The 26,474-nt window shown below is 35.7% G+C and overlaps 2 protein-coding genes across 2 annotated transcripts; both read right to left on the reverse strand.

Annotated features, from left to right (window-relative positions):
• Positions 1 to 11,142: 11,142 nt before the first annotated feature.
• Positions 11,143 to 13,988, reverse strand: LOC126727506 (exocyst complex component EXO70A1-like). The gene has a single exon (XM_050433185.1). It carries the CDS (start codon positions 13,443 to 13,445, stop codon positions 11,325 to 11,327), a length of 2,121 nt encoding a protein of 706 aa, XP_050289142.1. The 5' UTR covers positions 13,446 to 13,988; the 3' UTR covers positions 11,143 to 11,324.
• Positions 13,989 to 14,888: 900 nt separating this feature from the next.
• On the reverse strand, positions 14,889 to 24,384 carry LOC126727505 (coatomer subunit beta-1-like). Its single transcript, XM_050433184.1, has 4 exons — positions 22,182 to 24,384; positions 18,806 to 19,318; positions 17,498 to 17,583; positions 14,889 to 15,412 (listed from the first exon to the last, which is right to left on the reverse strand). The coding sequence occupies exons 1-4, from the start codon at positions 24,231 to 24,233 to the stop codon at positions 15,208 to 15,210; spliced, it is 2,856 nt and encodes a 951-aa protein (XP_050289141.1). The 5' UTR covers positions 24,234 to 24,384; the 3' UTR covers positions 14,889 to 15,207.
• Positions 24,385 to 26,474: the final 2,090 nt, after the last annotated feature.

Here is a 26,474-nt window from a genome sequence, read left to right on the forward strand (position 1 = left end):
GAAGAAATCTGTCGAATTAACTGTCGAGCTTTAAAATACAGTACTTCTTCACTTGTTTCTTAAACAGATTTGCATGGATTTAACTCTTGACTTGAACAACATGATTCTTGAAGACTTAAACCCATCCTAGATCTACCTAATTACAAGTAAAGTGCATTTTGTCAAAGGATTTGTCAATTCTAAATGACATATATTATTAACATGATTCATATATGTCCTAACATGATGGATCACAAGAACCTCAGTCAAGTTTGACCGATAATCATCACCAAGCAACTGATTACAATAGCAAGAACTTCGTCTTTCCTTTTGATGAGATTCCTTGCTGATTTTGGATTTCAATGCAGTCTTCCACACCAAAAAGACAATTGAAATCTAGTTTCAAATTGTTCAAAGAACCAAACATGTCTAACAGCTTCAAGAACTTGATGGGGTCCCAAATTGGAGAAAATAAAAATTCCAGATTGAGAAGCTATTTTTGAGAAGTATGCCATTTCAACATTTGATCCTATCTTCTTGAATATATTGTTGCATAGTCTATACTCAAACTCGAATAAGTGCTTCACAGCCAACACCAAATGCTTATTCCATTGGTCTATGTACCCCTCTGTATTCTGCACATCATCAAATTTTGTGATTAACATCTTAGGGTAATCCAAATTGTTAAGGACATATTCTTATGTAATTGGCATATCCTTTGACAAAACGCACTTTACTTGTATTTGGCTAAATCTAAGAAAGTTCAAGATGATCATTACAAGTGGTTGAATTGAAGACACGAAGATTACTCAAGAATTGCTCAAGAAAAGTGCAATCTGCAGGTCTCGATACCTCCTCGACAAAAGCTTGATTTGACAAGATTCATTACAGCTCAACACATGTCTCGATCTATCGAGCTTATGGGATTCAGACTATAGCCAGCAAGATTTTTATTCTAAAAGGCTATTTGTTTATGGGTTTGTATAATCCTTATAGGACTAGAAAAACCCAAGGTTTGTGGGTTTGTATAATTCTTAGTAGACTAGGAAAGCCCAAGGTTTGTGTAAACCTCTTTGGAATAGGAGAGCCCATTAAGCTCTATTTAAATTTATATAAAATAAATAAATAAAAAATAAATAAAAAAACCTAACCCTAGAGAGCTTCATAAGGTTTTCTTTTTGAAACCCTAGCCTCCTTCTACAGAAAAAAGAGTTCTTGCTGCTTTTTTTGTACGCCTTTGGATTATATAACCAAGCAAAGTCTCTTGCATCAACATTGAAGATCTTATTGGTGTTTCTATGTGAAGCTGCTGCAAATCAACTACAACAATCAAAGGGTTGTTGTGGACTTAGTCACGTACTAGGATCCATGCATCATTGGTTAGTCACGTACGGGAGCCGTATTGAAAGGAGAGATTGTCACTACATTACAAGTCCAATTGGGTATTGGGATAAGGGTTTAACTGTAGGTTGGTATAAGGTACTGGGATTCCTTTTACTTGAAATTGCTTGTTTTGATAATAGTAGATTCTCGGGAGTGGTGACCTTAAATTCAACCGATGGGGTTTTGCCTCGGTGGTTTTCTACATTTATAAACAAATCACTTGTGTCAAATTTATTTTCCGCTAGATTTAATTTAGTTGGTGATTTGTTTGTACTACCACGCTTAATGCATGTAATTGAATCTAATTAATTACCTTGACTAGTTAATTTATTAATTTACCAAGGGATCAATACATTCCTAGCCTATCACAAACCAAGAGCTTGTAAGCTTTATTTAGCATTTGAACTTTGAATATCGACATATACATTCATGCACATCTTGGGTTGGTTATCAGAATTTAATCTTTCAACAATAGCCTGCAACTTCTATATGACAGGCACAGGCAAAGATGATGAAGAAAAATCGTAGGCTTGCTCTTGCAGTGAATTCAAAGCAAAAGGAACACTGTTTTCTGTCAGAAGTTGCTTGCATTCAATTTCTAGCTTTTCAAATGCAGCACTGAGAGACCCTCCATCACGACAGGCACGTTCCAAAGTTACCAATTATTGGTTTTAATTTAATCTTTTTTTGGATTTTAGAAATATGTACTTCGGATCTTTTTGCTCAGACATTATGTGATAATCAATACTTTGAAACATTAGGTTTAGGGGGGAAAAGTCAAAATCACTTTAATTTTGTAAGGCGCGCGCACAAAGGCTTTTCTTTTCTTGTTTTTTTTTTTTTTTTTTTTTTTTATAAAGGTTAATAATTTGCATCTATTATAATTTAGAAATGTATTTTTTATTTTTCAAACAAATAGAAATAATAAACTTTAGAGATAAGCAATGACTATAATTTCTTTTTTGAACGTAAAGGGAAAAAAAATCCTAAATTTTAGGAGTTCTCTTTTTGAATTCAAAATGAAATTTGTTATTTGACATTTATGACCCTATTTCTACATGAAGCTACTCTTCATTAATGAGAGTATTTTTGAACCACAAAAAAGTCCAATTGAAAGAAGAGAATCCTCTTTTATATATATATATATATATATATATATATATATATATATATATATATATGCCTTATTCCAAACCATATTAATGAAATCTCTTCTTTGCCAATTCCATGCCTTAAACTTGTGTCAAGTGAATAGATACTCTAATAAAAATTAAAAATTAAAAAAAGGAAAATTCAACTAATCCAAATTAAAATAATTAATAACATGGAGCTTATTTTTTTAATAGATTTCAAATATAATATTATAAAAAATACATTAATAATATACTTTAGACATATTATAATCAAAATACATATTAGCTATAAAAAAATAATACTAAATAAATCATTACGCCTAACTCCACATGCTACAATTGGTTTTTAATTTGCTTAAATAGTTTATGAATTCTAAAATACTAACACCACAGGCCACTATTTTAATTGCTTCGGTGAATTATTTTTTATTAACATGGATTGAGAAAAATATTTATACTCTTGTCTTTTTTTTTTTTTTTTTTTCCTTTTTATAGAATTATTTTCTTTACATAGTTGAATTTTAAAAATATTTTGTAACTCAAATTTGGTTTTAACATAAAACTTCTCATTTCTCTTTTATGTGTATAGATAGTATAGTACAAAAAACGTGCACATATGCAATGAACTTAGAACATTATTTAGTTTATTTTATTGTTTAAAATATAAAATTAATGTTTAAGTATATGTTTATGTTTATTGTTTTATAGAAAAAGAAAATCATCAAGTATTTCAAACTAAGAACAATAAAAATGATCATTTGTAGTAATAAAAATAGTAACAAAAATACTATCTCTCATTTGACTAACATTCTATGCATTCCTTATTCTCAAGGAGTGTCAACATCACTACAAATTGCTTGATCGACGAATTGCCCGCAATGCCGAGCCTCCACCGCCATGGGATGCATAAATCATTTACATTGTTGGAACCCTTGTGCTATTGAGTTCATCTTCCTAAGTAACACGGTGTAGCCATCCTTCATTACACAATGCGTTCCACATGTCTATTGAGTTTGGATTTAATCTCAAAACTAGTGATTCATTTAGACTAACATATTACGTTTTAGGAACCCTTGTGTCAGTGAGTTCATCTTCCTAAGTCACACAGTATCATCCATTCTTCATTACACAATGCGTTCCACACTTCTATTGAATTTGGATTTAATCGCAAAACTAATGATTATAAAGTTGTGAAGATTCTTATGTGATTGGATACATTGTGGCTATGAAAAGTCTTGCCCACCTAAGGTTGAGACTGTCTTACAATCCACTAGTGAACGGAATACGTAGAATCATCTTACTTACCTCATTTGCATCAACACAGGGTCTTGCCAGTGCAGCTCACAATTATAGTACAAGAATAAGCTAAGAATCCTAATATAGTCAAGTTACTTCAACCAAATCATTGTATCACAACTAATTAGTACAATTAACCTATTCTGATACCCAACCAATTCTTTGGTTTTGGATTAATGAAAATACGTTCTTCCACCAAAATCCTAAAATGGAATTTCAAGAAGCACTGCAACTAGCCCCCTTGTAGTTGCTTGTACATATTATCATGATGTTTCAATTTTGAATAAGATTGGAGCATATAGTTTTTTGACAAAGTGAAATTGAAGTTATAGGAGCTATTGTGCTAGACCTTTAACATAATTCAAAAGTTAAACTGAAAAAAGTAAAAGGGGCAAGGGGGTAAAATAGTTTCTTGCCAAATCTATATATTACTAAAAGCTGAAGCATAGCGTTTAATGATGCTGCGCTCATGTTAAGTCACGTTAGCATCCACGTCATTATCTTTTTTCTTTTCATTTTCTTATAATTATTTTTAATATTTTTTTTATTGCATATTTACACTTCTTTAACTTTTCTCCATCCCTTACCTTTTCATCTCCCCACTACTTCTCCAACTTTTCTCCTTCCCTCACCTTCTCATCTCCCCACTACATTCTACATTAATATCATTCTTCATCTTTCCTTCATCTTATTTTATTTTTGTCTCTTCTTATTCACACCCTCTTACTATAAATTTGTCACTATCTCTTTCATTCTATGCATAGTTTTCCCTTATTGAAAAAAGGTTCTCTCTCTCTCTCTCTCTCTCTCTCTCAGAATTTTTGGGTGGATCTTTACTTTTTATTTTTCTTGCATCTTCACTTTAGGTTGATAATTTTTTATATTCTTTAATCTACTTTAGGTTAATGCAATTCAGTTTTTTTTTTTTTTTTTTTTTTTTAATTGTTGTGTTTTTTTCTTTTTTTCTCTCTCTCTCTCTTTGATTGTTAAATGTTATCCTATTGCGTTATAAAAGATTAAATATAGCATATAAAAATATAATATTATTCTATTACATAACATGATTTGGATAATTTAATTTGGTAGTTATTGTAATTTGATAGCATGATTTTTATAGTGCTCAATTTAAATGTTAAACTATGAGACTTTAATCATTTTTGTTTATTTTTTAATCATTTGTGGTGGAGAAAGTACTCTTAATAATTGTATTAGAAGTACTCTATAATGCCATTTATTTAGAGTAAAACAAAGGTTGGCTAAACAAAAATTATTGGATGAGAGACAAATTTTATCTTTCGCAATTTTACTTTAATTATTATTATTATTTTAACTTTTGCAATCCTTTGTGGTGGACAAAGTACACTTTAATCACTATCTCTTTCATTCTATGCATAGTTTTCCCTTATTGAAAAAAGGTTCTCTCTCTCTCTCTCTCTCTCTCTCTCTCTCTCTCTCTCAAAATTTTTGGGTGGATTTTTACTTTTTATTTTTCTTGCATCTTCACTTTAGGTTGATAATTTTTTATATTCTTTAATTTACTTTAGGTTAATGCAATTCAGTTTTTTTTTTTTAATTGTTGTGGTTTTTTTTTTCTCTCTCTCTTTGATTGTTAAATGTTATCCTATTGCGTTATAAAAGATTAAATATAGCATATAAAAATATAATATTATTCTACTACATAACATGATTTGGATAATTTAATTTGGTAGTTATTGTAATTTGATGGCATGATTTTTATAGTGCTCAATTTAAATGTTAAACTATCAGACTTTAATCATTTTTGTTTATTTTTTAATCCTTTGTGGTGGACGAAATACTCTTAATAATTGTATTAGAAGTACTCTATAATGTCATTTATTTAGAGAAAAACAAAGGTTGGCTAAACAAAAATTATTGGATGAGAGACAAATTTTATCTTTTGCAATTTTACTTTAATTATTATTATTATTATTTTATAACAATCCATATATAGAAATTTAATTCTTAGGTTTTGCTAATAATTTTTTATTTGATAATATGTTTTGGGTGGATGAAATTACAATTTTTGCAAAGAAAATAACCTTAGTAGATTATAAACAACAAATTCTTTTCCTAATTGGTCCAATTAATCATAGTTAAGTTTTATTAATTTTTTTAGTTACTTTTTTCAGTGTTTTGGATTGTAGGCAAAAAAAATAAGTTTGAGAAAATTTGTTTAAAACTAAAAGAATAATTTCCAAATTTTTTATTCTTTTTAATGATTTACAAAATATTATAACTTTTATAAAAATAAATAAATATTTTCGTTAACTTGTCTTTTGAATTTCTGAGAAAAATTGTATTTTTTTCATTTTAGTACGACAAAAATTATTAAATTTATGATTTATGATTGTTCCTATATTACATTTATGATTATTCTTATAATAAATAAAAATATAATTACAAAATACATTACTCTTTATTAAATTAGTATAAATTGTATAAAAAAAAATTAATAAAACCACTATAAAAATAATTATCATGCGCAACGCGCAGGTTCGCAGCTAGTTTTTTTTTTTTTAGAGAGATAATTACAACATGTTATTAACCCCGCAGCTCGAACCCTTTCCTCCTTAGACCCCCAAGCACTTTGTGCATGAGAAGATGCCAATTCAGCTACAAGGCATTTGGCTGTTTGCAGCTAGTTTTAAATAATAACTCACAAACTAGTAGTGCCTAGGAATTTAATAATATGTTTGGAAACTTTCAAAATGCTTTTTCCTATGAACTTGAGTTCTAAACAATCAAGTTTGCCAATGTTTAGTGGTCATCCCACTAAAAACAACCATGGACTCATAGCGATAAATGATAGTAATAAGATAGCACAAAAACAAAACAAACAAACATTATAGCATAAAATTAAAAAATAAATTGCACCCTTTTGTTAGTTACTTTCATAGTATTCCTCATTCTAAAGAGTATAATGAAAAATGAGAAGCGATTGATTTTTATTGTGGGTTTTGACTTTATGGAAGAAAGGTTTAGTAAGTCTTAACCATAAACATAAACTTAATCAGGTATGGATAACCATAAAATTAAACTTTAAAAATATTAAATAGGCTTTTAGAAATAAAACCCTCTAACTTTGTCTAAATTTTAATTTAGTTCTTTAAATTTTAATTTATTTAATTAAGTCCTCTCGTTAGTCTTCATCAGAAATGTGTTGTTCCTTGTTAATGACGCATTGTTTCTATTAATGACCTTCAACACATCGTATTTTCATTTTTTAGAGATTTTATTTACACTAAATGTGCGTTTAGATATTGTTTATTTTGCTGAAAACTGAAAATACTATAGCAAAATAATTTTTAAATGTGTGAATAGTGTCGTAGGACCTATTTTTAATGAAAGTTTTGTTGAAAAAAAAAGTTTTTAGATCTTGTAAACAGTGCACAAAATCCATTGGAAAAGCTAAAAAAAAAAAAAAAGGCAGACACAGACTCGTGATCGTGGAATGCAATCCAAATGGAGCTTAAATCGTAAAAATTATTTCAATTATTTTCTGAGGAAAAAATAGTAAATAAAAAACCAAAAAGACAAACTAAATCTGATTTCATTACCGTTCTCAACATGTTCCAAAGACAAGACCAAGTCTTCCTTTGCATGAAGGTTCTTTCTGTTGTTTATTCCATCATTTAGTTCCATAAAAATATTTAAAAATTTTAGAAAAAAAGAATATGTTTAATTGCCAAGAAAGGTGAGGAAAAGAAAATTGTGTTCTATTTTAATTACAAATTCGTATTTCATCCATTGAATTATCGGGGGTTGTATCTTTCACTAGAAAAAGAATTTCTTGGGTCATGCTTTGTTTGGTTATTGAGAAAATGTGAAAAAATTTTGGAAATGAGGAATTGGAAAGATTAGATTTTTTAAAGAAAAAAAAATTTCTTCCTCTAATTAATTCTAAAGAAAGTGTAGGAAAGGGAAATAAGTTTGAATTTTGATTGTCATCGTCAATGACACGGCGTACGTTGGAAACATTGTGGACTTCCTTATTTCTATTAGATCCTCTCTTTTTTTCTCTATATTCTGTTTACTTTTTATCAAACTTGGTTGCTTTTCCTTTGCCAAAAATGACAACTTTGTTATGCACTATATAGAACAGTGGATTATTGCAATCCTTTTAGGCAGCTTTTAGAATTGTAAAAAAACTTTATTTGATTGGATATTTGGTCCAAAATGACAAAAAATGTTATATTACTTTATAACTCACATTGCACAAACTTATAAGTGTGAATTGATCGAAATTGGACGCACCTTGGGTTTTAGGTATTAGCTTGATGAACGTTTGATTTAATTCCTTCAGCAGCCAGCCTTCTCTGAAAAAACTCTTCACAACTTCAATCAACTGATCGCCAACGATGGACCAGTAATGTCTGTAAAAAATCCCTGGCATTCCTTTCCTTCTCTCCTCTTCTGACGGGACCCTTGCTAATTCTTCATTATCAGCCTCCTCTATATATGCACGGCTCAATGAGCCCTTCAAGATCAGGGGGAAACCTTGGGTTTTCAGATTTATATAGCTATCTGAAACTATTTTCAAAATACTCTCCTATTTCCTTTCTGCTTAGAAGCAAAACTCCATTATCTAATATTATCTCATTTATTCGATTTCTTTTTCTCCTGGTTATGGTGGATAAATAATAATAATAAATTGCATTTTAGCTCCTCTCTTTCCATCCACTCCTCTAATTCAAGACATATAGCAGCTTCTATCTCAAGGTTTTCTTTTGTGGGCTCAAGCCTTTGTACCTCAGCAAGACGTGATTCCAATTCCTTGATTCTTGTTTTTGTATGCCCAAAGTGATTTTTGTTTCACTTTATCAGCTCCTTTCTTGAGTCTTGAATCTTCCTTGCTAGCTTAAAGCAAGGCAAACCTTCAATCCTCAGCTGCCATGCCTTTTCTATCACATCTGCACTTTTATCATCCCAGTCCACAAGGCCTCAAAGCAAAATGGTTTGCTTCTAGCTTCTATTTCCAGATGGGTATCCAATAATAAGGGGATGTGATCAGATGACGATGATACGACCCCTGCCTTAAGATACATGTTGATTACAGACAGCACAATCTAGTCTTTCCTTGATATTCACTAAACCTTCTCTTCTATTTGACCATGTGAATATATTACCATCGAAACCCAAGTCGATTGCTCCCGAATCAAACACAAAATTTCTAAAGCTGGACGTGAATTTTTCCCCAACTTTCAGTCCCCCCTTCTTCTCCCCTTTATTGCTAATACTGTTAAAATCCCCAATTGCCATCCAAGACCCCGAAAAGGAGTTTACCATGTTACTTACCATTTTCCCAAAAGTGCTCTTTACCCACTTGAGAATGAGGTCCGTATATATTCAACAACATCCACACTTGGTCAAGTGGATCTGAGTAAACCAGGGAAGCCACTACATTTTTATTTGCAAACACCACCTCCAATTTCACCCCTTGTTTCCACAACACAGCTAGCCCACCTGCTTTACCAACAGCCTCCACACAATGGAATCCCACAAAATCAATACTTCGCTTTATTCTTTCAAAACGAGCAATTTTCACTTTAGCTTCAGCCAAAAACACAATATCTGGACTCTCTTCCCTAACAAGGGCCTTTAATACCCTTACCGTATTAAAACCTCAATAGCATATCCCCCACCATATCACAATCAAATCTAACAAGATAAAACATCAAACAATCTCATGCAAAGTTTCAGCAACCCAAACCAGCAGCTAAACTACCTCAACAGAAATTAAAGCACAACAATGGAACTACTGACCAGAAGAAGCGGCTACTAGTAGATTGACGGAGTTTCGTTGGTGCGAGACCCACAAAGGACTGAGAAAACCCACGAAATGGGCAGACAAAGGACTCACTAAGGAGCCAGCAGGACCCACAGAGGGGGCAAGGAGGGTCGACGACGGAGCAGAGCTCGCGAGGCGGCCGGAGATGGCTCGAGCGCACAATAGCAAGGAAAACCAAACGTGCGCCAAGAGAGAGTAGTGTTATAGAGGTTAGATTGGGATTCAAATGCCAAGAAATTTCAGGTTAATTCCATATTTCGGACGGTGTGAAAATCATATGGAATGTTTGCACCAAGGAAGAGTGCAAGCGTGGTGAAGTGACATGACCATTTTTGAAAAAATTAGGTACAACGGTAGCAAGTTACATTTATTAATAAATATATTTTTATTTTTATTTTTTATATATTATTAAGCATTTTTTTTCATATAATTGTAAATATATACCAATTTAAGAGTATTAATAGATAATAAAGTGAGAGTAGGAGGGAGTCTGAGAGAGAGCTGGACTGCTAGTGCCATGGGTTATAGAGAGAAGAGACGAAGAGATCGAGAAATACTTTGAAATGATTTTAGGATTATTTCTTTAAAGTAGGTTGTCAAAATTGTGTTTTTTATGAAATATTTTATATTTTTTTCTAAAACAATTATTTTGGCCCATATCAAACTCTAATGTTGTAAACTTGTAATTTTTAAATTGGTCTATTTGAAAGAAAAAAGAAAAAACATAATAGCATCTCTTTATACCAAACCTTAATAATGAAATCCTTTTATTAACAATTTCATGACTCAAACTTGTTCGGATTGAAAGGATACTTTGATTAAAAATGAGGAGAGAATCATGCCTATTTTTTTTAGAAGAAATATCATGCTTAATTGATTAAACTTATCCAAATTACATTTAAATAATTAATAAAATTGAGCAAAAATATATAATTATAAAAATACATTAATAATATATTTCCTATATATTATAATCAAAAACACATATAAACAAAAAAAAAAAAAAAATCATTTTGCCTAACTCCACAGACAACAACATTTGATTTTTTAATTTCCTTAAATAGTCTATGAAATTCTAAAATACTAACATGGTAACACCACAAGCCACAACCTTGCTTCATCGAATTATTTTTTATTTACTTTGACATAGAAAATTATTGGGTAGAATACTCAAGGTTCATTAAATGTAGACTTATTCATCTCACATGAATAGTGGTTTTCAAAGTGAATTTAAATTAGTGGGACTCATCATTATGTAAAAAGAATGAATACACACTTATTATACTCTCGGAACAGTGTATAATGTGGGGGGAGGTCACGAACAGTGCGGCCATAAATCTTTATGCTTAACAGACTTTCAAAAACTTTATACTCATGACAGTTTACGGCATTGTCATCCTTAAAAAATAAAAATAAAAATAAAAAGTCATGTGCCTTCGGCTTATGAACATGCATAATCTAGTCGCAAAGATATGGGCAACATGTACAGGCAATGTGTTACTCTGAAAAATATAAACAATTTTTAGAAGGCTACAAGCAAACTAGGTACTTTGAAAAATAAGGCAATGTATTACTTTGACAATTTGTAGAAGGCTACACCTACAAGCAAACTAGGTACTGCAGAAGACATCTTATAAACATCAAGATAAAAAGAAATTAATTAGTGTTCCCACGCAGTATGCTTAGGGAAAGCTGTTCTTTTGCCTCTTGACAATGGCATACTATCAAATTGCGGTAAGTGTCAAGCGGAATTGGTTGGTCACAAAATTTTTTATTTTACCAATCCAATGTGCTTGTTTGATACTGCCGTACCTCCTTAACTTTTGCTGGAACAGAGAGCTGACCATATTCTCCATACCCCGTCCGGTGGATTTCACATTACCAAGCAAGAGTCCTTGTTTAGTAACCCCAAGACTAGTTAGGTTTGGCTGGAACAGAGAGCTTAGCATTTTCTCTAAATTTTGCACGCTGTATTTCACATACTTGCCCGCATTAGCATCTTGTTCGACCAAAAGACTGAAGTTTTGCAGGTAACACATATAAACAGGTATAATAGCTTGCACTAGATTTTTACATACTTTCTCCCTCAAGATTTCATTGCAGATAACCCAGTTGGATTGCTTCTTATAACAATCATCAAAAGCCTCGTTGAATGTAGTTAGCCTCTCAACCAAATCTTCACCAGACAATGAAGTTAGACCCTTTTGGCTTAAAGGTGCCAGAAGCCTTTGCCAGCTCTTCTTCAAGTAGAGTACTGCATAAAAGTCTCTGTACTGCTCATGTGCTGTTAACCAAGAATCTCCCATCATATCCCCAAGCTTTGTGCCTTTCAGATTGCAAAAATGGCAGTGATTATTCATCATGAAGAGGTAGGACAAGGAGATGTCCTCATAGGCCTTTGACCATCCATCCAAATTTAGCCCAATTTCTTTCATTATATCATGAACTTGGTTGGGAATAAGACCCTCTTGGTACTTCTCTTGTTTCCAACTCTGATGGATTACAAGAACCTGTGTCAAGATTGGCCTATAATCATTGCCAAGCAGCTGGTTACAGTAGAAAGTTACAAAGCTTATCAGCTTTGGAACACTGCCATCTGAAGGAGGAGAACTTCGCCTCTGCAATTCCACTTGAACAGGAAGTTCCCAGAAAATCTCACAGGCGCCATCAACAATCTTTTTTATGAGATCTCTTGTCTGATTCTTTATTTTGATGCAGCCTTCTCCACCAAAAAGCCGATTGAAATCAAATCTCAGATTGTTCAAAGAAGCAAACATGTCTAACAGCTTCAAGAGCTTGATGGGATCCTTTTTACTTTCAGCCACACGTTTCCCAAATTGGAGAAAAGCAAGGATTCCAGATTGAGAAGCAATTTTTGAGAAGCATCCCATTGCAACTTCTGATCCTATCTTCTTGAAGATATCATTGCAGAGTCTATGCTCAAGCTCAAATACGTGCTTCACTGCCAACATCAAATGCTTACTCCATTGGTCTATGTACCCCTCTATACTCCGCACATCATCAAATTTTGTGATTGACATCTCAAGGTAATCCAAACCAAGAGCTTGTAAACTTTGTTTAGCATTTGAACTTCGCACATCAACATATACAGACATACAGGACTCAAGCTGGTTATCAGAATTTAATCTTTGAACAATAGCCTGCAACTTCTGTACGACAGGCACAGGCCAAGATGATGAAGCAAAAACGGAGGCTTGCTCTGCAGCGGATGTTGCTAGGGAATCCAAAACAAGAGGAACACTGTTTTCTAGCAGAAGTCGCTTGAATTCAATTTCTATCTTTCTAAATGCAGCACTGAGAGACCCTCCTTCAAGATGGGCACGCTCCTCATAGACTTGCAGCTCCTGTAGAATTCTCAAAGATTTCTTCACATTCAAGAGGCACCAATCATTGGTGACTGCATTGTCCTCCACGCATTCAAAGATGCCCTCCAACCACTTCATTGCTAGCTCACAATTGTCAGAAAGAAATTTCAATGCTTCTTCAAGAAGATTCATGACTGAGAGGTAATCAAAGAGATCAGAACAAGGGTCAGACAAGAGTGAATTCTCAAGCTCACGAGCAGTATCAAAGACCTTCAGAACTGCAACAGCAGGTCCTATAGCACGATCAACATGGTCTCTAATTCTGGAAAACGCACATTGTTGTATTGAGATGGATCTTGCTGCTGCTTCCAAAGATGGCAATCTTTGGTTAATCTCTTCCAATCTAGGCCCCATTTTGTCTAGTGCAGAAGCATGAGTTCTTGATTTCTCCAAGCTAGTCTGCAACAACAGCCTAGCAGATACTAGATTCTCAATGCTCTCCACCACAGCCATGGCCATTCTTAGAATGCACCAACCAACTACTAGTAGTTAGGCTTTTAACTCAAGCTGAGAGTATAGTAAAGAAATCCTTTGTGGTTTCTTTTCCAACACTTATTTTACTTTTCCTCACCAACCATCACCAAATAAAGTAAAAGAAGAAGACTACCATATTCAAACCAATCCTCACTTGCAAACAAATATCTCAGATACCACAACCAACATGACCAAATGAGTGAATTCCTTGAACAGGGAAGAAAACCGTGATCATGTGCTAGACAGCATTATATTTTATGGCTTGAGTTTTACTTCATGAACTGCACACTCAAACCATTTTTTGAATGGCACTCTTTGTATTTTTCATCAATTGGAATTGGCTAAATTCATTGGTACTTCTAAACAGGTCATATCCCCTCCATTTATACAAAAGATCAAGGTTTAAAATTCTTCAACATTCCCTAAACAAAAAAGAAAAAGGTTTAAACTTTTAAAAGGGTGATTATTCTTGGGATCGTTTAACAAACCACAAAAGTAATTTAATTTGATTGTGAAAACAAAAAATGACAAAATAAGAACTAGCTTTGCATTTAATAACATTATCCACTAATACACCTTGTGATTTTCCTAGAGTCGTGGGGAAACTCTCATCTACCATTTACGCTGAGAAAGTTATTATCTCTCTTGATAAGGCGATCTACTGTTAGATTGCGTTGGTGCAACTCCACATTCAGTTCAACCTTGTCCTCTAAAGTAAAGAAAAGGCCCACTGAATTTAGGTACAGTTGGGTGGACAACACGTCACAAAATAGAAGAAACTAATGTCATACTATCCAATAAGAGCCGCCCTAGCATCAATGGCTATTGAACACTACAGTCTGTTGCAACAACCATGCAATCAAAAGTTTTTAAAACTCTATGACTTGTGAGAGTAGGATCATCATCAGAAGTTGAGTAGTGAGAACTACTCCACAAGGCACCCATCAATAATGATTTCCGTGGGACAGTTTTCTTGTGCATTTGGGAATTGATGAAAAAAGTTTTGCTCTTTGCTTTGTCTCAGTTTTTTTTTTTTTTTTTTTTTGGTGCAAATAACCTAGCTTTATTTTATTTTTATTTTTTAATAAATTAACTTTTAGCTTTTTGTGACGCATTTAACATAAAATTGTCAAAAACTATATCTTTTGATAAAGACTAGCAAATAAGCTACTGAAAATAAGCAATTCTCAAATGAACACGATTCATCTCAAAATTCATTCTGAATTTATTTAAAAATAATAATTTTTTGGTGTGCGATTTTGTTAGAATGCATCCTTCTGTCTTCTGCAAGCAAAAGTGCTCTAAAATAGAAAAGTCCGTCTCAATAACTCTAGCAGATTTCTTCATGAAAATTGTTTTCTAGGTAGCAATAAGAACAAGTCAACATATACTCATGCGCCCACACACACACGCAAAGAGAGAGAGAGAGAGAGAGAGAGTACTGATATTCATATAAAAATCAACTAAAAGTTTGACATAACAATATAAGGCCACAGCACAAAACTGTCTCACATCAATGTATGCCAATATTATCACAAGCCTATCACTATTTGTAAAAGTGCAACGGCTGATGCAAAATTCAAAACAATAACAAATTTGGATCTCCAAGTTAATATAGATGTAAATAATAAGTGACACAAAGACACAGCTAAAAGTAATGCTGCCATCAAAGGGACACAAATAAGGTTGGAACTGAATAAGGCTAAGAGCTTCAAAAAATGGGCAGAAATTAAGCATCCGGTCCAGTCTAAGAGCCTCCCTTTTGTTTTAAAGTGATCTTGTCCCCAAGACTCAGGGCAATACCTTGAGTTTTACTTCTTATTCTGATGTATCCACCCAGCTTACCATCTGTTTGTTTCTCGATGCTAACATTCACCAGGGCATCCTCCCCAAAAACACTCTTTGCATAGAGGTTAGCAGCAAGGAACCCACACTCCCCTTCTAGAGCCGATCTGATTTCCAATCAAGGAATGATCAGAACAAGCACAAATGAAAATCAGTCAGTCACCAATCATTTCTTCCCAAAAAGTTTAATACAAAAGGATGTAATGGGAGGAAAAATGTAACTAGTTAAACTAACTTCTATAACAGTAAAAGCAAGTATATTAGGCAACTTTTTTTTATATTAGTTAGAAATAATTAAACGTTGCAACCCCACAGCTCAAACCCTCCCCTCCCCCAAGCGGACCCCCAAACACTTAGTACATGGGAGAAGTACCATCCTGCCTACAATGTCAGATGGTTAGGCAGTTTTGGGGTTCTTTCAAATGAAACACTATGATTCCATTTATTAAATGAGTTACGATCATAAATTTAAAAAAAAGATTTATGCTTTGAGCACCTCATACATCAGACAGAGAAGGTAACAAATTCAGAGGATCCATGCTTTATATTTCCATCGTGCATAATAAGTTGGGGGAAAATAATTGTTGTGTTAGAAGATATACCTTATATTAGCAAAATAAAGATCTATAGCAATGGATTCAACTTCTATCACCCAATATATAGCTGCTGAATAATATGTGCACATATTGGCAATGTCTAAGAATTCTGATCTTGAACTTGGGAATTATAAACAGAGATGATTCTGTAGGGTTTCATCCCTTTTTTTCTTTTTTTCTATTTTGATAAATAAAATATTTTTTTCTTCTTTTGGGCTTGGTAATTTGACTCATGTACCTCACAGGATTAGAACCGGAAACCTCTTATCCACAGCCTGTGTTTAAGTGGGATGAAAGTTTCATTTGGCTGCAGGGTTTAAATAATTTAATCGCATCTCCCCCCAAAACAACAAGAAAGCCTTAGTCCCAAATCCCCTATCTTTTTTTCATTAATTCATCAGCCTAAACCTAATCTGCAAACATTGGACAGTAAACCAAAATTGAGCCTCCAAAATCCACAAAAGCTTATGAACTTCTATTCCAGGATATAAAATAGCCACTGATTGAGATTTTCCAATGTAGAATTTTGGAGGTGTAGAGTAAAATCTGAAATTTTTTTATTATGCTGTTATTCTATCTCACTTTCCATTTTAGAAATTTTTGAAATATAATACAAAAGGTTAATAGTAATAATAAAAAAATAATTCTTATATAAGAATGCAATATAACAGCATTTAAAAAGTATCATAAGAAAAAGGTCACTGTCAAACAATCATCATAATCCTAATCAACACTAACATAAAAACCATTTTTCTTTTAATCTCTGTTCTCGTGCATTGACCAATAGAGTTTGTGTTGAACAAAAAACAATAAGTTAAAAGTGAGTTCATACATATTTACGCTACACTTTTGTAGGGATTGGTAACCCAAAAAAATCCCCATCACTGCTTCATCATATTACTACTAACACATGAAGACTGACAAGCTAAATTTAAATTAGTTTAGGATCAGAAAATATATATCAAGTCAAAACCACTGTATTTGATTTTTTTTTTTCCTTTGTTTAATACAAGGCATCAAGGTTGCCTACACTAAGTTCCAACACCCTAAAAATTATATCATGTTGACTGGGCAATTATTTACTTTCTATTTACAATTACTTATGGTACGGTAGAAAAAGAGGAACCCAAAAGGAAGGGGAGCAGGTGGCTCACATGGTATTATGAAAGAAAAATCATGTGATGAGCATTTTATATGAAAAAATTGGTAAAATACGGCGATTTTTATAGGAATCATCATAGATTTCTTTCCCAAACCATACTGCAGCATTTATATATCATCTTTGTGCATGCCATAAACCAAAATTAACAATGAAATCTGTATCCCTCTCAAGTCTAACCTAAACCAAAAGAGAAACAAACACTGTATAACATGACATACATCCAAGACTTCAAACAAGAGTACGACATATTTCCTTATACTATACGTTATAATTCACAATGGTTCAATCAAAATAGAAATAAACCCGCCCCACCCCCCCCCCCCCCCCAAAAAAAAAATGATTACTAATACATTCAAATGATTCAGACACACATATAGATCCTTAGTCAATTAGCATAAGGTAAAGAAAGCTTAATGCAGAGTTATAGAACTTACGGTGGTGTGAGGCACTTCATGTTGGTAGACTTGATAATATGGTCAAGAAATTCCTTCTCATCTTGAAGGACAGTATTTACAGCAACCTGAGAAAAAACATTATATTTATATAAATTAGAATGCTGACCAATAATCCCAAAATGCTAAGATACTGCAAGCACAAAATGAGGAAGAGATACTAAAACTAAAGACAAAAGAGATATAGACATTGTCTATTGGATATGAAACAACATATGCCACAGGAACTTAGACATTGAGAAATTTGGCCTAAAACACTAAAACCTGATCTACATAGATGGGGAATTACCCAAAGGCAAATGCAAGAATAATGTCACTAACATCCTACCCAAGTCACAGATCACTAGCAAAGGTAACTGATTAGATAACAAACATCCTAAAAGCATCACATATGAAAATCAATGAATGAAGATGTCCCCTGGCCAATTTATCAAAAAAAAAAAAGTTAAGTCCCTGGCCTAACATACAAAAGCACCAGCTTCCAGTCAGTAAATTTGCTAGTGAAAAGAAAGCTCAAGTACAGCACCATCAAAATGAGCCTCAATTTCTACAAATAAAATGGAGTACAAGTTTTGTATCCAATAAGGAATTATAACTGATTTTAAATGATGTGACACCATGTACAACCTTAGATTCATGAAAACTAAATATTGACGATGAAATGGGCCCCCTTCATTTCAAAGACAAATACGCGGATCATTTTCCTAGAATAATATAGCATGCAGCAGCATCATGCATGGATACAAACAACTAATAATAAAAACCAACATATATTCATTGTTGTTAAAATGCACCTTCGGCAGAATCATTTTGTTCACCATCTACAATCATCACTTTCAAACATAATTAAAAAGTTTTATTTAAGGTTTTTGATACATAAATACAACTCATGCAACCATACAGGATTGAACTTAATGAAACTCACACTCACCCCATTGTTATGGTGGGGGGGGGAAGATGTCATTTGGGCCAAAAACAATTGGTCTCAACTTTAACATTTCATGTTTGAATGAAATGGTTTCAAACAATTACCAGGCATTGAAGAAAACAAAATCCTTCAGGGGCATTTTAAATATGTTCTAAAGGCAGCATGTATGATCACTTCAATGAAGGGGACAAAAAGCCTACCCAATAGGGTTCAGATTATTATTATTATAAAAAATAAATAAATAAATAAATAAGGTTCAGATTATTGAAACAAATGCATAACCAATAAATACACGGTTTGTTTCTCAAAAAAAATAAATAAATACACAGTTTAAAATAGGAGTAATGATTAAAAAGATGTACCTTGTTTTCCCACTCAAATTCAGCCCACATTGTTCTAAATGCCACATCAGCACATGATGCAGGGGAGATGTAGTCCATTATATCAATATGGATGTCATTCAGGACAATAACATTTCTCTCAAGAACATTTGAGGAAGTCTCATATACAATATTACCAAAAATGACTCCTGTTTCCGTTGAAGAGACCTTAATATTTGCCTTAATTTGTTTGCTTGACTCTGGAGCTAGGGTGTAGTTTTGTGGTCGCTCAACAAGTTTGAGATCACCCATGGTTGCCAACTCCAAGCATAAATTCTGGAGGGTCTCCTTGGTTCGGTTGATGACAGTAACATCAAGGACTATGTCATAATGATGAACTGTCACATATGCTTCAGCATAGACAGGATCACTGAAACCTGTAAGCTGAAGAATCCGATTGAGCTTATTTGCATCATCTCCATCCTTTGTGAACTCTCCAGTGGCACGCTTTAGATCATCTTGGACCTCATCTTCCAACTCAAGTTGGCTCATACCCTGAAAATATGTGCATATAAGAAAGCATATCAAACTCAAATATTTGAAACAAGAACTGAGGAATACGGGCAGAGAGAAGAAGCTGACCGTAAAAACTGATCAACAGATAATAATAAAAAATTTCACAAGCTCTGTATACATCATCACAACAAGATTTTCTTCTTTAAATGTTTAAGGGTCCCATGTGACCAAGGAAGCACAGATACTCCCGGATATAACAGGATTAATTATTTAATTTTTAATATTTCCTCTCTCTCTCTCTCTCTCTCATACACATGTTATGATCCTAGTGTCCCACATGGATTAAGTATAAATTTAACCATGTGTTTATAAGCTCTTGAACACCCTCCTCTTGCAAGCCCTTTTTCAAGGGTGAGTTCTACCCATAGGTTCCTAACATTTGGTATCAGAGCCAACCACCACCCCCAGTAATCAGGTGTAGCTCATTGAGTATGAGATCAAATGAGTTGCGGCTTTGTGGTTGGATCTAGGAGGAGGAGGCCTAGAGGCTAGATTAAAATAACTGATAGGTGAGTGGAGCCACCAAAAGAGAAAAGGCTACCATCGGGTCAATGTTGCTAGAGTGAGCCATCGTGAACGTTGGCTAAAGAAAAGATATTCTCTTTGGAAGGCTAATGCTAAGGCAAAGCCCAAGAATAAGTGTCCAAGAATAAGGATATCCCTAATTTGTTCTACATCACCTTCTCTTTGCAAGCCGGTTTTCAAGGGTAAGTTTTACTCATAGGTTCCTAACACACATTAAACAAAAACTAAATACAAGAACCATATACGTATACAGGATTTATACCCAAAAGTTCCTAGTACAAATCACAAATACAAAGAGTCTATGAAAACAGATGACTTCAGAGGTCTATGGGCATCCAATGACATGCAATAATACAAACCTACAATTGAGATTTAAACTCTCCATGGACAACTCTTGGTCATCAAATATCCTCCTATTCATCTCTCTCCATAAATGACACATTAAGCAAGATGGGGCAATATTCCGAAATCCAATTCCAAAGGACTTTGAGCTTCTTTACCTTTCACAGTCTTAGGCATCACTCACTTCACTCCAAAGATAACAGAGATAAAATTTCATAATACATAGCAACTAGGAAGTGCAATACCAAATTATCCAATTTTTTGTCATTACTCTTAACCCATGATGCACCCATTGGCCCACAATACGCCTCTCCTGATAAGATTCTCCAACAAAATTAGTTAAGTACCCCGATGCCCCACAAACATAAAAAATGTCATCCATGCAAAAAATGCTTCCTTCATAGGAACTTTGGTCTTCCAAACTGCCTTCCAAGGGAAATCAGAGTGAACACCACCTCTTAGTGCCCCGAACAATGACCTAACAGTAAATTGCCCATTTTTACTCAGCCTCCAATTCATCTTGTTCTCCATAAGCTCTTGAATAGAAGGTGAATATAGAAGATCAAAAAACTTTGTAAGCACTTCCAGCTCCAAAATATTGAGCTGACCTCAATAAAAATTGGATTCCAGTGCACTCCCAATTGTTTAGCTCTATGCCAGAACCTTACAAATTTACCATTGCCAACAGTATGTTTAGTAAATCTACTAAAAGACTCCTAACCCTCCCTGATTGTCTTCAAGACCCCAAACCCATGGGATTGATGGCCAAGATCCAAGAACAAACCCCATATGCAATCCCCAACAATATCCTCCATAAAAGATCACTCTCTCAAGCGGAGCTCCAAAGCCCTTTCCCAATAATGCCTAATTGAGAGTAGTCAACTTCCTTATACCCAACCCACCTATACGAAATAGCATACTTAAATTTTCCAATCTACTAGATAGAATTTCTTCTGCTCATCCATGCCTCCCCAATGAAACTCCTATTGAAGTTTTTCCAATCAGTTGGCTATATTTACAGGCATGGTTAAAGAGTAATGAAATTCTTTTTCTTTTTTTTTGATAAGTTAAAGAGTCATGAAATTCTTCTCTCTCTAAAGCTAATAACTTTTTAATTAATTCTACTCTTTACATATAATTTGTTATTTACGTTTCAAACTAGAGATTAGCATATGCTATGTCATTCAAAATGTTTATTTAAATACAGATGATTTAAAGTATACCCTTCCATATTGTATACTAGATTTTCAAATTGATGTATCACCATGTCCATTATAATTCATATGCGTATCCCATATCAGTATCTATAAAGAGAGCCCAAAAATTAGCTATTAAGTTCGGTTCAAGAAAGACTATGATTCTCAAAAAAAAAGAATAAAAAAAAGACTATGATAGAATTTTTATTTTTTCACTATTAAATCATGAATCATCCATAAATTCAGGAAGTATCAATAAGTACTGGTAATAATTATTTCTTTCTCCTAAACATGGAGTTCATCTATGTTAAATCCATTATTGGCTATAATAGCAGTTTTTCACAATTTCATCCACTGATCAATAAGACCATATTGTAAATACTGTCACTTGTAATTGACATTGTTACTTAACATGTGCTTCTTAATACATCCAAAATTTTATAACACGCAATGTCTCATAGCACACAATATTTGTTAAATAGATATCTTCAATATGAAGTTCAACTATGATGTTATTTGCTCTTGTTTCCAGCCCTTCTCTCTCCTCTTTTATTTCTTAACTCTAGTTTTTTATATTCATGATTATGTAAGTATCATATACAGCTTGAGATTCTAAATCCTATGAATAAGCTCCGCCTAGGCATACTATCCAAATAAATTTCATGAACTACAATCAGCATAATCTATCAAGCATCAAATCTAAAAGTAATGGCAAAACAATTCATGATGCAATGTAAGTTTAACATGCACAAGAGATAAGATAGGCAATGATGCCTTACCTTCCTGCTCTTCAAATGATAGAAATCGATAAGATCATCTGGTTGTGCATTAGATATCTGGGCCTTAGCTTTGAGCTCCTCTGTCTCCCTGTGCTGCTTATCCGCAAGCATTTTCACAAAGCTCTCTCTGCAAGACTGCAGCCATATCTTCCTTACTTCATCACCAGTATTGCACAGCAATCTCATGCAAAGAACAATCCTATCACGAGAATCATTATCAATCGGCTGTGGAAGAACCGATGATTCACCCAATTGGAGCATCGACACCATGTACAATAAAGCCTGTGTAGATGCCTTATTCACTTCAACTTTCGATGGCTGCACCTCTTCCAATCTCAACACGAGCTTTGTCAATGTACAAGCCACAACTGCCCCGAGGAAAAAGTCGCCCGATAGAATCAATGATCTCAAGTTTCCTGTCGAAGACAACGATCCTTGAACGAATGTAGGCGGCGACATTGCAGTTTCTAGTGCAGCACTTTGAGTAGCATAAGTCCCGTCCGCGAGAATCGCAGGCCTTCGAGAAGAAACAGTGGTGGAATTCACTTGCTGAACTTTCTTCGCACCTTGATCTTGCACTTCCCCTTCTTCAGTCACTGTAAAAAACGGCAATTCCCCGAGACACTGCTTGATCGACGCGATCCCAGTCTCCACTTCAGAGAGAGACAAGCAATACTCACCAATGATCCAAAGTGCACACGAGCAAACCCTCGCGGCACGGATCTGGTAAAACGTATCCAAAAGCCTAGTTATAATCGAAACTCGAAGCTTCGGATTGGTCTCGATGATCTCCCTAACGAAAACCACCACATCAATAGCCGAAGCCACATTGGAATCGCCTAAGAAATCCATCAACAAATGCACCACAGTGCTCGCGACCTCGGGGAACTTGATCGCGCAAGAATGAATCGCTTGAACCAGCATTTGCCTATACTCTCCATTCTTCTCATGCTCCAAATTCTGCGTCTTCACAACCTCCTTCTTCAACATCATCACCACCTCATCCACATTCCTCGGCGTGATCAAATCCAAGGCAATATCAATCGTCTTCTTCCTAATATCCAAATTCGGCGTCGAGAGCGCTCGCAGCACATCCATCACCAAATCCACCATAATCTCCCGATGCGAAATCCTCAGCTCATTCAACCGATCCAAAACGATCAGCTTCACATTGTTATCGCTCTGCGACAGCAGCAACTGACAGTAAGTATTCGCCGCCGCGCGAATCGCCGTCGGCGCCGACGAAAGCGACACGAGCGTCGTCGCGCACTCGTAAACCACTGCCGTCGACTGCGCGTTCAGCAACGAGATGATAATCTTTATATACTTCCCCTTCTCCGCCTTGTTCGCGCGGCAAACCTTCCGAATCAACTCCAGCACCACCATCTGGAGCTGCTCGCCCCAATCGGCAATCCGATCCACATTCCGGAACAGATAATCCACCGCCCGATCCTGCGCGCAATTGAATAGCATCAGAAACGCGTTGCGCTTGCTCGAACTATCCTGCTCGGAAGTCAGGAACTTCTCGACGATCTCCGGCGCCGAATCCAGCAACTGCTCCCCCTGCGGCAGCCTGTAGACCGACATCACCGCCAGCACCGCATTCCGCCGCACGAACGGGTGGCGGTGCTCGAGATTCGACAGGATCGACGGCAGAAGCGGCTCGACGATCTCGGACTCGTTGAGGCGGCAGAGGAACCGGAGCGTGACGCCGCGTATGAACTCGTTGGGGTGCTGGAGGTTGTTGCGGAGGTTCTGGCAAATGAGGATCATTTCTGGGAGTACTTTTCCCTTGGAATCGGTTTTCTCGATTAGCTCGAGGTAGAGCAGGAGGAGTTTCTGGATGGTGTGGTCCTCGGAAGGGAGGACGTAGCGGATGATGGTGATGAAGAGCTGAGGGATGGTCTCGCCGTTGAGCAAGAGCATGATCGCCTTCTTGAGGGCTTCGATTTTGGATTCGACGTCGTTTCCTTCCAGGGATTCTTTGATCTCGTTGGCCAGTGCTGGGGTTGCTTTGTCGAAGTGGACGAGGAGAGTGCATGATTTTTCCATTTTTTTTTTTTTTTTTTGTTGGGTGGGAATTGGAATTCCGATCTGTTGGGGAATTGGATCTGTGTGGGAAATTGGTTTTTGTGTAGAGAGAGACTAGAGAGTAGTATCACATAGTGTGAGAGAGGGGAAGGGGAAAATAGATCTGGATTTCTGGTGAATCGAATTGGGAAGAAAAGAAAGCGGGTGGGAATTGGGAAATGGGCCGGGTTGGACCGGTAAGTTGGGTGGGTGATGTGACGGGTTAACGGGCATGCTAACTATCAATAGAACCTCAGACTGTAGTTTAAAATTTTGGGTTTTGGTCCCGGTCCCAAAAACTAGACTGGACTGGACCGGATAGAACAGACAATGAGCAAAGAGCTCATAAATTAGAGTTGGACTCTCTTTTTCCTTTTATCCTATTTATAAGAGGATTTTAGAATTTTTTTTTAAATTCAAAAATACACTTGTGGGGCTCCCATCTCACTTCCTGGGGAAAAACCCCAGGAATGAGAATGCCAGGATAATATATACGCTCCGCCATGGAAAACCCATCGACGGGTCACCGGAGAAAAACACTAGTGCTCCTCGGACATGATCCGAGGAGTCCAATCCCTCAATTTATAAAGTTATTGGGCTCGGATATCCGGGCTAAAGCCTTTTCTAGTCTAGGTTTATCTAAGGTCCGGCCTACACTAACACCCCGTGACCCAACGCTAGCCTTTCAAGCCCACTCTCTACAAATTTTATTGTGCGGGATCCATCACGCGCGAGCCCAACGTCATTGTTGGGCCGTTTGAGAATCGTGTCCCTACAATTGGCGTCGTCTATGGGAAGGCTTACGCGTTGGCACGGGTGGCGCATGAGTCAGCTCTCTAGCAAGCAGAGATTCACGAGTCTTTCCCATCTCCGGCGACGTGCAGTCGTTGCTCCACCATAAGCTTCTGCTAGGGGCCATGCCTTGCACTGCTAACGGCGCGGGCAGCTCTAGGGGCTTCCGCCCTCGAGCCAACTCTCCCCTCCTTGGCCTAGAGGCTGACCTTCGAAAAATAAATAAGTATAGAGAAACAAGTACAAAAAAGAACTCTTACAAGTTTTGGACAGAACCAAGGCCTTGTATGGTCCTCGGACCCAAGCCTATGGGGAAACCAAGTACAAACAAGAAATCTTACAAGTTTTGGACAGAACCAAGGCCTTGTATGGTCCTCGGACCCAAGCCTATGGGGAAACCAAGTACAAACAAGAAATCTTACAAGTTTTGGACAGAACCAAGGCCTTGTATGGTCCTCGGACCCAAGCCTATGGGGAAACCAAGTACAAACAAGAAATCTTACAAGTTTTGGACAGAACCAAGGCCTTGTATGGTCCTCGGATCCAAGCCTATGGGGAAACCAAGTACAAAAAAGAGATTTTACAAGTTTTGGACGGAACCAAGGCCTTGTATGGTCCTCGGACTCAAGCCTATGGGGAAACCAAGTACACAAAAGCATCATCGGAGTTCCCTATCTCCCAGTCGATTGCTCGGATGGATTATTTAGAGATTATCAGCCTTGGACGGTGTTCACGCTCGTATCACAGAATATTCAACTGTTATCCCGGTTAGTTTCCTAAGTTTGATTTACTATGAATTATCGATATAATGCCTGGTAGTATTGATAAATTGGAGTTAGTTAGATTATGTTTCAAGCTACTTTGCTCTAAATATTCCTGAAGAAACACACACATAGGGCACACCAATTCACTAAGTAATGTTGTCAAAGGAACAGTATCCAAAACAAGTAAAGAAATTTCCATTTTCACTAAAACAAAGAAATAGTACAGCATACAATGAAAAGCTGGAATCAGTTTGTGTCAAAGCTCACTACATAACCAAAAAGAAAGGAAGATACAAGAGAAGAAAATAAAGCTGAGGAAATAGATCAGAGGAGAGGTTGGCTACAGCTCCAAGACCTTGTTCTTCCTCAATGCTTTCACGCGCCCACAACTCAAACAGCAAAAGAGACCCAACTTGAGCCTGACACCGCTGAAGGAAAGGTGCAGGGAGTTGGAAGTTGAGGGGCTTTCTCTAAATATTCGCCTGCCGCAAAGCAGAGGCGCTGATGGCGGAAAATCTTTCTTCTGACATACCAAAATTCTGGCATGAACAGAACCTGCTTCGGATTTTGACTAAAAGAGGGAGAGATCCCCTTCCCCCTCGGTCGAAATGGAGTGTTCTCCTGAATTTATGCTTCCTGTGCCCATACCTTACTACTCTGAGTCTCA

The sequence above is a fragment of the Quercus robur genome, chromosome 5 (assembly GCF_932294415.1).
Source record: "Quercus robur chromosome 5, dhQueRobu3.1, whole genome shotgun sequence".
NCBI classification, from domain to species: domain Eukaryota; kingdom Viridiplantae; phylum Streptophyta; class Magnoliopsida; order Fagales; family Fagaceae; genus Quercus; species Quercus robur.